Raw genomic sequence first — 12,581 nt, forward strand, 5'->3', positions numbered from 1 at the left:
TAAGGCTTCTAAGAACAAATATAAAGTAATAGTTACAGGATGGGGACTGTATCCTGGGAAACAGTGGCTCTGAAGAGATGTGGGTCGTGGTGGCTAATCAGCTAAACATCAGCTCCAGGTTAATGCTATGGCCATGCGCTATTCAATCCTTGGATGTGTAAACAGGGGGATATCAAGCAGGATAGAGAATATTACTACCTTCGTACTTGGCACTGGTCAGGGTGGCTCTAGTATTTTGCCGCCCAAAGCACGGCAGGCAGGCTGCCTTTGGCGGCTTGCCTGCGGGGGAGCCCCGGTCTGCAGATTCAGTGGCATGCCTGCAGGAGGTCCGCTGAAGCCGCGGGACCAGGGACCCTCTGCAGGCATGCCGCCGAAGGCAAACCTGCCTGCCGCCCTTCGTATGACCGGCAGAGTGCCCCTGTGGCTTGCCGCCCCAGGCACACGCTTGTGTGGTGGTGCCTGGAGCCACCCCTGGCACTGATGCAATCTCCAGGAATACTGTGTCCAGTTATGGTGTCCACATTTCAAGAAAGATGTTGAAAAATTGGAGCAAGTAGAATACCATACTATCCATACTAAGGCCAGGTCTACACTACGCAGTAAATCGATTTTAATACGCAATTCAGCTACGAGATAGCGTAGCTGAAGTCGAATATCTAAAATCGATTTCACTCACTCCGTCTTCACTGCGTGGGATCGATGTCCGCGGCTGCCATGTCGATTCCGGAACTCCGTTGGGTGGGGAGTTCCGGAATCGATATAAGCGCGCTCAGGGATCGATATATCCGTCTAGATCAGGACACGATATATCGATCCTGAGCAATCGATTTTACGCACCGATACGGCCGTAGTCTAGACGTGCCTAAGACAGGATACAGAAATCCCCAAACTGACCAGGAGAGAACACTTTGGTTAAATAGTAGCTTGTCCCTGAACACGTCTTTTTTCTGCTGGTTACGGACCAGGTCGGGATGGAGGGCGTGTGGGTGGAGGGTTCAGGGCACGAACGGGCTCGCGGATGCTTCGCTTCAGCATGACCGTGCTCCCCAGCTGTCCGTTGCAGTTCGCAGCACACTCCACGCGATGTGAGGCTCGGGGGCACTTTGGAAGGGATATGCCCTATCTCCGTGACCTCATTCTTCTGCCTTGCGTCTCCAAGTCAGCGAGTCCATCGGCTTTGGCCACTCTCTCCCCCCTTCCTGCCTCCCTGACTCCTCCTTCCCTTCGCAAGGGCCAATCCAGCTGATCGGTGTAGGGAGAGGAGATGGGGAACAGGAAAGCAAACACGCTGGGGGAAGAAGTGGGGGAGGGGGAGCAAGCTGGTGCTGCTTGCAGCGACTAAGCTTCTGCCTCCTGGCCCTCGCAGGGGGAGACAGGGGGGGGGGGGGGGGTCTCCGGCGCACCAGCGCACGGCCGCAGCATGCCCACTCAAAATCAGCTCACATTGCCGTGTTTGGCACCGGTGCTGTGGGTCCCACCCCTTGCGGTTTCCCTTTACAGCAAAACAAAAGACCCCCTCTCAAGGCACGACAAGTCCTACATACACACCAACACTGCCTCCCTCACACCACACCCAGCCTTACTAAACTCGAGGGCAGGAGCAGAACTTGGTCTGCAGCAGCAAGTTGCTCCTCCCCCCCACTTCTTCCCCTCAGCGTAAGTTGCTTTCCTGCCCCATCTGCCTCCTCCCTAACCGATCAGCTGATGGCCCTGCGAGGAGAAGGAAGGAGCGAGAGGAGGAAGGGGGGACATATATGCATGTTTGTGCTCGTTGCTCTGTATAATGAGGCAGTAAGTAGTTGGAGCATATCCCTTCCAGGCCCCGCCCGAGTTGCTCAAGAGGAGCTGGTGAGCACGCCCCTGGCCAAGCACCCCAGCTAAGGCTTCTAAGAACAAATATATAAGTAATAAGTTACAGGATGGGGACTGTACCTGGAAACAGTGGCTCTGAAAGAGAATGTGGAGGTCGTGGTGGCTAATCAGCTAAACTCAGCTCCAGGTGTAATGCTAGGCCATGCGCTTATTCAATCCTTGGAATGTGTAAACAGGGGATATCAGCAGGATAGAGAATTTTACTACCTTCGTACTTGCAACTGGTTCAGGGTGGCATCTAGTATATTTGCCGCCCAGCACGGAGGCAGGCTGCCTTTGGCGGCTTGCCTGCGGGTGGGCCCCGGTCACTGCAGATTCAGTGGCATGCCTGCAGGAGTCCGCGAAGCCAGCGGGACCAGGGACCCTCTGCAGCATGCCCCGAAGGCAACCTGCCTCCGCCCTTCGCTGCAGACCGGCCAGAGTTGCCCCCTGTGGCTTGCCGCCCCAGCACACGCTTGTGTGGTGTGCCTGAGCACACCCCTGGCACTGATGCAATCTCCAGAATACTGTGTCCCAGTTATGGTGTCCACATTTACAAGAAAAGATGTTAAAATTGGAGGCAAGTAGAATTACCATACTATCCATTACTAAGGCCAGGTCTACACTACGCAGAAAATCGATTTAATACGCAATTTCAGCTACGAGATAGCGTAGCGAAGTCGAATATCTAAAATCGATTTACTCACCCTCTTCACTGCGTGGGATGATGTCCGCGGCTCGCCATGTCGATTCCCGGAACTCCGTTGGGTGGTGGAGTTCCGGTAATCGTATAAGCGCGCTCAGGGATCGATATATCCCGTCTAGATCAGACACGAATATCGATCCTAGCAATCGATTTTACGCACCGATTCACGGCGTAGTTCTAGACGTGCCCTAAGGACAGGATAACAGAAATCCACCAAACTGACGCAGGAAGAACACTTTGGTCTAAATAGTAAGCTTTGTCCCTGAACACTAGTCTTTTTTCTGCTGGTTACGGACCAGGTCGGGATGGAGGGCGTGTGGGTGGAGGGTTCAGGGCACGAACGGGCTCGCGGATGCTTCGCTTCAGCATGACCGTGCTCCCCAGCTGTCCGTTGCAGTTCGCAGCACACTCCACGCGATGTGAGGCTCGGGGGCACTTTGGAAGGGATATGCCCTATCTCCGTGACCTCATTCTTCTGCCTTGCGTCTCCAAGTCAGCGAGTCCATCGGCTTTGGCCACTCTCTCCCCCCTTCCTGCCTCCCTGACTCCTCCTTCCCTTCGCAAGGGCCAATCCAGCTGATCGGTGTAGGGAGAGGAGATGGGGAACAGGAAAGCAAACACGCTGGGGGAAGAAGTGGGGGAGGGGGAGCAAGCTGGTGCTGCTTGCAGCGACTAAGCTTCTGCCTCCTGGCCCTCGCAGGGGGAGACAGGGGGGGGGGGGGGGGTCTCCGGCGCACCAGCGCACGGCCGCAGCATGCCCACTCAAAATCAGCTCACATTGCCGTGTTTGGCACCGGTGCTGTGGGTCCCACCCCTTGCGGTTTCCCTTTACAGCAAAACAAAAGACCCCCTCTCAAGGCACGACAAGTCCTACATACACACCAACACTGCCTCCCTCACACCACACCCAGCCTTACTAAACTCGAGGGCAGGAGCAGAACTTGGTCTGCAGCAGCAAGTTGCTCCTCCCCCCCACTTCTTCCCCTCAGCGTAAGTTGCTTTCCTGCCCCATCTGCCTCCTCCCTAACCGATCAGCTGATGGCCCTGCGAGGAGAAGGAAGGAGCGAGAGGAGGAAGGGGGGACATATATGCATGTTTGTGCTCGTTGCTCTGTATAATGAGGCAGTAAGTAGTTGGAGCATATCCCTTCCAGGCCCCGCCCGAGTTGCTCAAGAGGAGCTGGTGAGCACGCCCCTGGCCAAGCACCCCAGCCCAGCCAGCACCCAAGAAAGAATTCTCTGCAGTAACTCAGTTCCCATCCCATCCAACATCCCCTCAAGGAGAGTATAAGAGAAATAGTCTTCTTTTCTCCAGAGAAGAAAGAATAAATTCCAGAAGGTGATACATATTAGAATGAGTGACCTGGGGAAAGATTGGATCTAGTCAATTAAACACACTCCTGGCTACCAAACTGCGCACTGATTCTATTCTCACATTAATTTTCATTTTATCAAGGATATTGCCTGTCATTTGAGCAGGAGGAGGATGGAGAATTATAAGATAACATGGTTTTACATTTTATTGGGGTTTGATACCAAGTGTTCAAAACCAACTATGTCAAGCTGACTAGCATTCGGAGTATTAATCTATAAAATATTTTACAGGATGTAACTGGTTTATTGAGCTTTCCCCTCATCTATTCTTCCTGATCTCTGAGCTACAGATGCTTCACACTGGCTATGTTACTAGCCTAATTTTGAACTGCATACCTTAAGCATGGCCTGATGATCTGAAATGAGTTTAGCATTCTCCATGGAAATGCTTCGAAGTGTAGCACTCAGTTCTGAGCATTGTTGGTTCAACTGGTCATTAATCATCTACAGAGGGGAAAACACACAAGTTTTTATTTCAAACTTTCTACAGTAGAAATAAAAACACTTACAAACCTATCAATTTCTTTTATATTTCCTCTACCCCTATCATCTTGCAGTTTTGAAGGTCAATGTGACCTTTGCTATAACCAGGTCCACTGAGAAAAGTGTTCAGATAACACCAGTTTTCAGTGGAAGGGTCAAAAAGTATGCTGCTGTAAAAATACTGTAAGACTGGCACAAACCAGTATCAGCAACGCTAATGGTACTGAAGCTCTACCCTGATTCACTCAATGGCACCTAGTATTTGAAGTAGCACAAGGCAAGAAAAAAGGACCAGATTCCATTGTATAGTTTAAAAACTACATTGTCTAGAACCAGTCACTGCAGGACTGTCTAAATGCCGGTTGCCCTTTGCCTTTCTCCAGGAAGGGAAAGATGGCCTTGTGACAGAAATACAGGACTGGAAATCAGGAGATCTAGGTATTATTCTCAGCTCTGTGATAAAATCATTACAGAATGTTTTTTTGTAAGGGACATCTCTTTACAATTTACACTACAGCAATGCTGCAGAAATGTCAAGACTCTAAAGATCCATTCATTTCACTGGAGAGCTGCTGCTAAACAGAAAAACTAAAGCAGCAATTAAGTATCTTTCATAGATTCTAAGGCCAGCAGGGACCATTATAATCATCTTGTCTCCTGCCTAACACGGTCCATAACAACATCCAGTAAATCCTACATCAAGCCAGCAAGTTGTGTTTGAGCTATCCCCTCTCTTTTAGAAAACTATTCAGTCTTGATTTAAAGTCTTCAAGTAATGGAGAATCAGCCCTTTCAATATGTAGAATTTGAGCCTTCTTAGAAGTCTAAGTATATCAATAAAAGCAGCCACAAGACTGGAAGCCTATGTTAGAATTGTGGCTAAATCAGAGACCATAAACTAAAGTGAATATTTTGGGATTTCAAATTTTCAACATCAAGAAACTAAGTCATCATATTTAACATCTGTATCTGAAGACTTTTCATTGTCACCAGCTCAACAGGCAGACAGTGCAGTTTTCATTGTGTAGCTTTACCCCAGACCAGGGAGGCATACCAAGATGTGAGACTCACACTCAATTAGTCATTGTAGATCCTGCCCCTATGTTTTAGCTCTGTGATATGGTAAGAGATGCTACTTTCATTACCTGTACTTTCTCTGCTGTCTCTCGCAGAGCTGTTATTTCAGATCGCAGTTGCACATTTTCCTCATGTTCTTTGCTGAAAGACAGCTGTGCATTCTAAAGGGAAGAATCAAACAGAATTTCTCCATGAGAAAAGGTTAAAACAGACACAGTGTATTTCATCATCCAGCCAAGAATTTCAGGGCATTTCACATTTGTGTCTCACCTTTTGTTTAACAGAGCTGGTTAGCCTGTAGCACTGCTACTTAAGCACCTGTAGATGCCAGCCTGGGCTCCATTAATATAAACTTCCTTTGCCGATAGCCAAGATTATGATACTCCAGTTAGCCTTTTCTACAAGTGTATTTTATTTATTTGGATAGTCAAGCACAAACTCATATCAATTCAAAACACCTATTTGCCTTTACTGTCAGTGATCTTGGCATCATCCTTGACCCTAAACTTTCCTCCTGCCACAAATCCTACATCTGCTCATCTATCACCACTGATGCAGCACTGCTTATGTATACTAAGCCTTGACATCACTAAAACCTTTTTGCTTTCAAGCACAGCTTTGGGCTGCATATACCCAGACCGCATACAGACTGTAGGCTCATTGGGGGCAGTGACTGTTGTATTTGTACAGTGCTGAGCACAAGGAGGTCTTGTTACATCACTCAGTCTCCTACGCACTACCATAATACACAAAATAAATAATAATGGATTAGAAAGTAAATAGCTTCTTTCTATTGCAGCCACACTTGGAATTTTGCATTCAACTCTGGATTCTTCACTGATAGGAGCCCTTCCCCATAGTAGTAAATACAGTACCACCAAAAATCAAAGACAAACCTAGATTAGGCACATAATTTGTGACATTAATCCCTGTTTTGCTAATTGTTCAGCAGCCTTTAAGGGCTTGTCTTACACAGGGAATTCAGAAAAATTAATCCAAACTAACTAAAAAGTGTGAATTTAAAATGAATTAGTTGAACCACATTAAGCCCCTGTGTAGACATTCTTATTCAGAATTAAAGCAGACTTCATTTTATTTAGCCTTGAGTCTCTGGGTGACATTTGTTCACATAAAAAAGACGCCATCCAATCTCACCCACAAAGCAGTCCCTGTACATGAGAGGAATAACAGAGGGTCTGCAGGTAAGGACTGAGGTACAGTAGTATTTTGCTTCTTACATTAGAAAAAGGAGAAAAATCAACCCTTTCCCCCTCCAACAGTTGTTTACAACTTACTTTTGCTTCTTCACTGAGCTGGGAAATGATGCAGTTTCTGGAATCTAAGGCAGAGCAAAATCAAAACAAAGCCATGAAACATATGGTTGTAAATCAAAATGTCACCTTTTTAATTAAAGTGGCTTGCTTAGGTAACTGAATATGGAACAAATGTGCAAGATTTCCATGAACATGCTGCTGTGTCTGATAACACTTTTGTTGATGGATCTAACCTTTCAGCAGGATCACTGTAGAGCACATCCTTCCTTCCTGTTAATCACAGGAAAGACTACTACTATTTTTTTTTTAAAGAATAAAGTACGCTATTGTACCTCTCACTTATGCATGCAATTACTGTGATTGCACATGCATCCTGGGTAATTGTGCTCATAACCTGAATTATGTGGCAATTGTACACACAGATTTTGTGCCATACCATATATGTTTTGTGTCTAAAAACTCAGGCCCCTAGTTTAAACACACACACAGGGTACAAAAAGAATGTACTTGTGTTGGTCTGAATGAACTATCTGTATACCGTGCCTCTTCCAGTTCTGCACTGCTTCTGAATGAGATACTGACAAAGGTGAAGAGGACGAGAGATATATGAATGAAAAGAATATAAAATGAAGCCAATCAAAGATTCTTGGTTACAACATCCAAAGTACATTTTGGGAAGGTCAGTCAAAAGATATTTCAAAGAACAAAGGAAGAAAGCCTTAGTAAGAAGGATAATTTCACTTTTATTTTCCACATTAATCTCTCCCCCAGAAGTAAGCAAACTCCCTTTGGAGAAGTTAAAGGAAAAAAAAATTAAATGAAAAATGCCATTTCATTTCTTCCTAATTCAATCTGTGGGGAAGGGATCAAAGTACATGGTGACAAGCTAAATTCCCTCTGAGCTGCATGGCCACATGGCTGCCTATTAAGTACTGCATAGGAGCTCAGGATGCCTCTCCCCAAGCCCTGGACCTACCGTGTCGCCCCTCCCACAGCCCAGCCCAGCCCTGCTGAGGGGACAGGCACCCCATCCATGGCCCCAACCCAACCCAGCCCAGCCTTGCTGTGGCTGGGGGAGAGGCGCCTCTCCAAACCAGGCACTGCTGCGGGGAATCCTCTCTCTCTCTCTCTCCCTTGTAGCCCCAGGGAACACCAATGCACCCCAAACCTCTCAGGCCCAGCTCCATCCCAGAGCCCTCAACCCCTCCACCCCCACAACCCTCTACCCCAGCCCTGAGCCCCTCATCCCCAGCCCCACCCCAGAGTCCGCACCCCCACCCAGAGCCCTCACACCCCAACCCTCTGCCCAAGCCCTGAGCCCCCTCCCACACTACGAATCCCTTGGCCCCACCCTGCCGTGTCACACATCACCTCCATATTGGTGCACATAACAAAATTCAGTCTGCATGTGGGTGGGAAAAATTAAAGGGAACATTGGTGACAAGTATCAGGTTTTAATCCTTTAGTGCATACTAGAAATTTACTACGTTTCAGCCCAAATTTGTCACTTGGGTAACAGATGGATTTTTGTTTGGGGGAAAAGGAAACTGGTCTGTTTGTACAGGAAGAGAGCTCTCTTCCACCCACCCAATTCTACTATAACAGCATGGCAAAATTCTCCTGTTTTCATACCCAACTAGTGGGTGTTGGAACCCTTAAGCAAGCTGCAGGTTAATTATTGCTATCTCAGTGAGGCAGATATGGCTCATTACATTTCACCCTGAATATAAAGGAAGAGGGAGTGGCTCTCTGGCAGAAGAAACTAGAATCTGGAACAGACAGGCCTTGAGGGAAGGAACCCTAGAAAGAACACTTAGGCAATATTGAGGATTTTCTGGGGATGGGATGCAAGAATTTTATTTTTAAAGAAAAAAGCAGATCCCAGGAGGCGTGGTCCTTTCATTGTGCGAGTGTGTAACTTTTGTTTGAAATTGGGTGGAAATTCCACCAGCGTACTTCACTGAAGCAGGAATTCCTGATCAGATCAACTAAATTTTCATTCACTGACATCTTTGTTCTGAGAGGCTGTTGTGTTCCCATTAAATCCCTCCCCTGCTTCACAGTGCTTCTCACAGCATCTCCCAAATTATCTAAAGGAAACGTGGTCAGGGAACTTTTCATGCTGTGCTATCTTACACCCCTGCCCAGCTCCAAAAGACTGAGTCATTAGCAACCAGCATAATAACCACATATCAGTTCAAGAATTAAGTCCTATGATTACTCACTAGCTCAAATCTTCTCTGTAAGAGACTCGCATTGATGAAATCCATTAAGAAAATTGCTATCATTCTATTCCCTTCTCTCTATTATTACTGCAGCTACTTTTCATCCAGCTAGGAAAAGTTTCAGCAGCTTCAGATAAAACCCAAGAGAATTCTCTTCAAGAGTTCATCACCTCATAATTAGCTGTCCTCCCATTAGCCAATATAGCTGTAGCCTATCAGGAGGACCCTACCATCTTTGAAATGATGGACCTCAGTCACTCAAGGGAAGGTGTTGTAAGGCTAACAAATCAGAATCACAGAAATGTAGGACTGGAAGGGACTTTGATAGATCATCTAGTCCAGTCCCCAGCACTGAGGCAGGTCTAAGTATTATCCAGACCATCCCTGACAGGTATTTGTCTAACTTGTTCTTAAAAGCCTCCAATAACAGAGATTCCACAACCTTCCTCTGTAATTTGTTCTAGTACTTAACTACCTTTACAGTTAGGAAGTTTTTCCTAATGTCTAACCCAGGGGTAGACAACGTATGGCACATGTGCCGAAGGTGGCACGCAAGCTGATTTTCAGTGGCACTCTCACTGCCCAGGTCCTGGCCACCAGTCCAGGGGGCTCTGCATTTTAATTTAATTTTAAATGAAGCATCTTAAACATTCTAAAAACCTTATTTACTTTACATACAACAATAGTTTAGTTATATATTATAGACTTATAGAAAGAGACCTTCTAAAAATGTTAAAATGTATTACTGGCATGCAAAACCTTAAATGAGAGTGAATAAATGAAGACTTGGCACACCACTTCCAAAAGGCTGCTGACCCTTGGTCTAACCTAAATCTCCCTTGCTGCAAGTTAAGCCCAGTACTACTTGTCCTGTCTGCTGTAGTTAAGGAGAACAATTTATCACCCTCTTCTTTGTAACAACCCTTTATATACTTGAAGACTTATCATGTCCCCCCTCAGTCTTTTTTTTCCTAGACTAAACAAACACAGTTTTTAAAATCTTTCCTCATAAGTCATGTTTTCTAGACTTTTAATCATTTTTGTTGTTCTCTGCTGGACTTTCTCCAAATTGTCCAGATCTTTTCCAATGTGTGATGCCCAGAACTGGACACAGCATTCTAGATGAGGCCTTATCAATGCTGAGTAGAGGGGAAGAATTACTCCTCGTGTCTTGCTTAAAACAATCCTGTTAATACACCCCAGAATTATGATCGCTTTTTTTTTTTTTTGGCAATAGTATTTTATTGTTGACTCTCATTCAGTTTGTGGTCCACTTAACACCCAGATCCCTTTTCTGCAGTACTCCTCCCAAGGGAATCATTTCCGATTTTGTGTTTGTACAATTGACTATTCCTTCCTAACTGTAGTACTTTGCATTTGTATTAGTGAATTTCATCCTATTTATTTAAGAACGTTTCTCCAGTTTGTCCAGATCATTTTGAATTCTAATCCTGTGCTCCAAAGCACTTGCAACCTCTCCCACCTTGGTATCGTCCGTAAATTTTATAAGTGTGCTCTCAGTGGCATTATCCAAATCATTTATGAGAATATTGAACAGAACTGGACCCAAGAGATGTCCCTGCAAGACCCCACTCGATATGCCCTTCCAGCTTGATTGTGAACCACTGACAACTACTTTCTGTTTTGTTTTTGCAACCAGTTATGCACCCACCTTCTAGTAGATTTGTCTAGGCTATATATCACAGCTTTGTTTATGAGAAGGTCAAGTGTGTCAGTATCAAAAGCCTTACTAATATTGAGATATCACATCTACTGCTTCCCCACATCCACCAGTTTGTTGTCAAAGGAGGATATTAGGTTGATGTGTGATGATTTGTTCTTAACAAATCCATGTTGACTGTTACTTATCACCCTGTTTTCTTCTAGATGCTTACAAATTGCTTGTTTGGTTATTTCCTCCATCATCTTTTTGGGTATCAAAGCTAAACTGACTGGTCTATAATTCCCTGGGTTGTCCTTATCCCTCATTTTATAGATAGATACTATATTTGCCCTTTTCCAGACTTGTGAGATCTCATCTGTCCTTCACGAGTTCTCAAAGATAATCACTAATGGCTCAGAAATATCTTCAGCCACTTCCTTAAGTGTTCTAGAATGTATTTCATCAGGCCCTGCCGACTTGAAGATATCTAACTTATCTAAAGTAATTATTAACTTGTTCTTTTCCTATTTTGGCCTCAGATTCTATCCCATTTGCACTGATGTTCACTATGTTAGTCATCCAATCACTGCTAACTTGCTTGGTGAAAATTGAAACAAAAAAGGCAATATTCAGTCCTAGCTGAGAACCTGCTATCATACCCAGGTCAGCTTTCAGCTGTATACACTCCTGCCCCAGCTGTGCAGTTCTCTCCTCCTCCTTCTGTAACCTCTCTCGGGCAAGCTGGACATCCTTGTGCAGGCCATGGCAGTCCTGCTGCAGCACCTGTACCTATAGGGATATCACACAATCAGCTTTTCTCTGGGATATAGAGTTTTATAAAAACATGAGAATCTAAGCAAATTTCAGAATCCAAATGGTTAGCCTATTGGAGAGGAAAAAGCTAATCAGATTGTTTCAAGCATAACGTTTTAAAGAAGAATCACAAAGGGCAGGTAGTGGGGTATCAGAGGTTGTAGAAAGGGTCCCGATTACTTGCTTATTTTATGCAGTCAAAACAGGTGGAGCTAGAGATAATAAAGATACGTATTATAAGATACATGAAATCAAATTAGCAGAGTGGCCAGCGATTGCATTACCAAGGATCACAGAAAGACGGGCTTTGTGGATCTGCCACTGAAGGCAGACTGTTAAATAAGCAAAGTCTGAACGTATGAACCATTCTGTCTCTTCTCGCACTACTTATCAAAACAGGACATTGTGATAAAATATAAACATCAGAAAGCATGGGATGGATTAAATTAAACCATTTTCTCTCCTTTTAATCCAATCTTGTTTTGCTCATTCACTGTTAGTTTCCTGTGTAACTTGAAATCTACAAGACTCTTAAGATAACTAACAAAAGCTAGGAAAAGAAGAAAGTATGAAATTTCTATTAGCAGTATGCTGAACAATTCCAGAGGCAGCAGAAGGGACCGTGAAGGAACAGAAATTAAGCAGATGCTTGACAGCCCAAAACCTATTTTCCCAGGATTGACAAAATACATAAATAAATCACTGTTTGCTCATTTGATAAAATTAAATGTGACTAAATCTCACAACCTGTTTTGTTGTTGTTTTGTAGTCCTGTTGTAATGCTGTGGATTTAGAAATGTTTAGGCAGCCTTTGTTGCCTGGGTTTTTTGTTGTTTATCTGAAGTATAACCAAATCACTCTCTGCATTCACCTCCCTCATGCTTCACAAGGGCTTCATATTGCAAAGGCACTTGTGAACTGAAAACCACCTTTGTTATTGTAGGAATTCCTGGAGAAAACACTGTTACTCCAGAAGGTTTAAGAACTCTATGTAATATCTTCAGAAATGTTGTTTTCTAGCAGAAAGCTGTACCAGTACTTTGCTAGCTGATACAACTATGCGTATTTCTTTTTAACGTTCAATATTGTTTAGTTACTTATAAAACACTGGAAACA

The 12,581-nt window shown here is 44.8% G+C and overlaps 1 protein-coding gene across 2 annotated transcripts in view; it reads right to left on the reverse strand.

Annotated features, from left to right (window-relative positions):
• The window catches only part of CCDC150 (coiled-coil domain containing 150), a 49,532-nt gene that overhangs the window by 25,696 nt on the left and 11,255 nt on the right, over window positions 1-12,581 (reverse strand). For both annotated transcript variants that reach the window (XM_075070039.1, XM_075070040.1), the window contains exons 7-10: window positions 11,312-11,441; window positions 6,786-6,829; window positions 5,559-5,651; window positions 4,267-4,374 (exon numbers count right to left, since the gene is read on the reverse strand). In XM_075070039.1, the coding sequence (XP_074926140.1) occupies window positions 4,267-4,374; window positions 5,559-5,651; window positions 6,786-6,829; window positions 11,312-11,441 (375 nt within the window). The remainder of the gene's footprint in view (window positions 1-4,266; window positions 4,375-5,558; window positions 5,652-6,785; window positions 6,830-11,311; window positions 11,442-12,581) is intronic.

The sequence above is a fragment of the Chelonoidis abingdonii genome, chromosome 10 (assembly GCF_003597395.2).
Source record: "Chelonoidis abingdonii isolate Lonesome George chromosome 10, CheloAbing_2.0, whole genome shotgun sequence".
In the NCBI taxonomy this organism is placed as follows: Eukaryota; Metazoa; Chordata; order Testudines; family Testudinidae; genus Chelonoidis; species Chelonoidis abingdonii.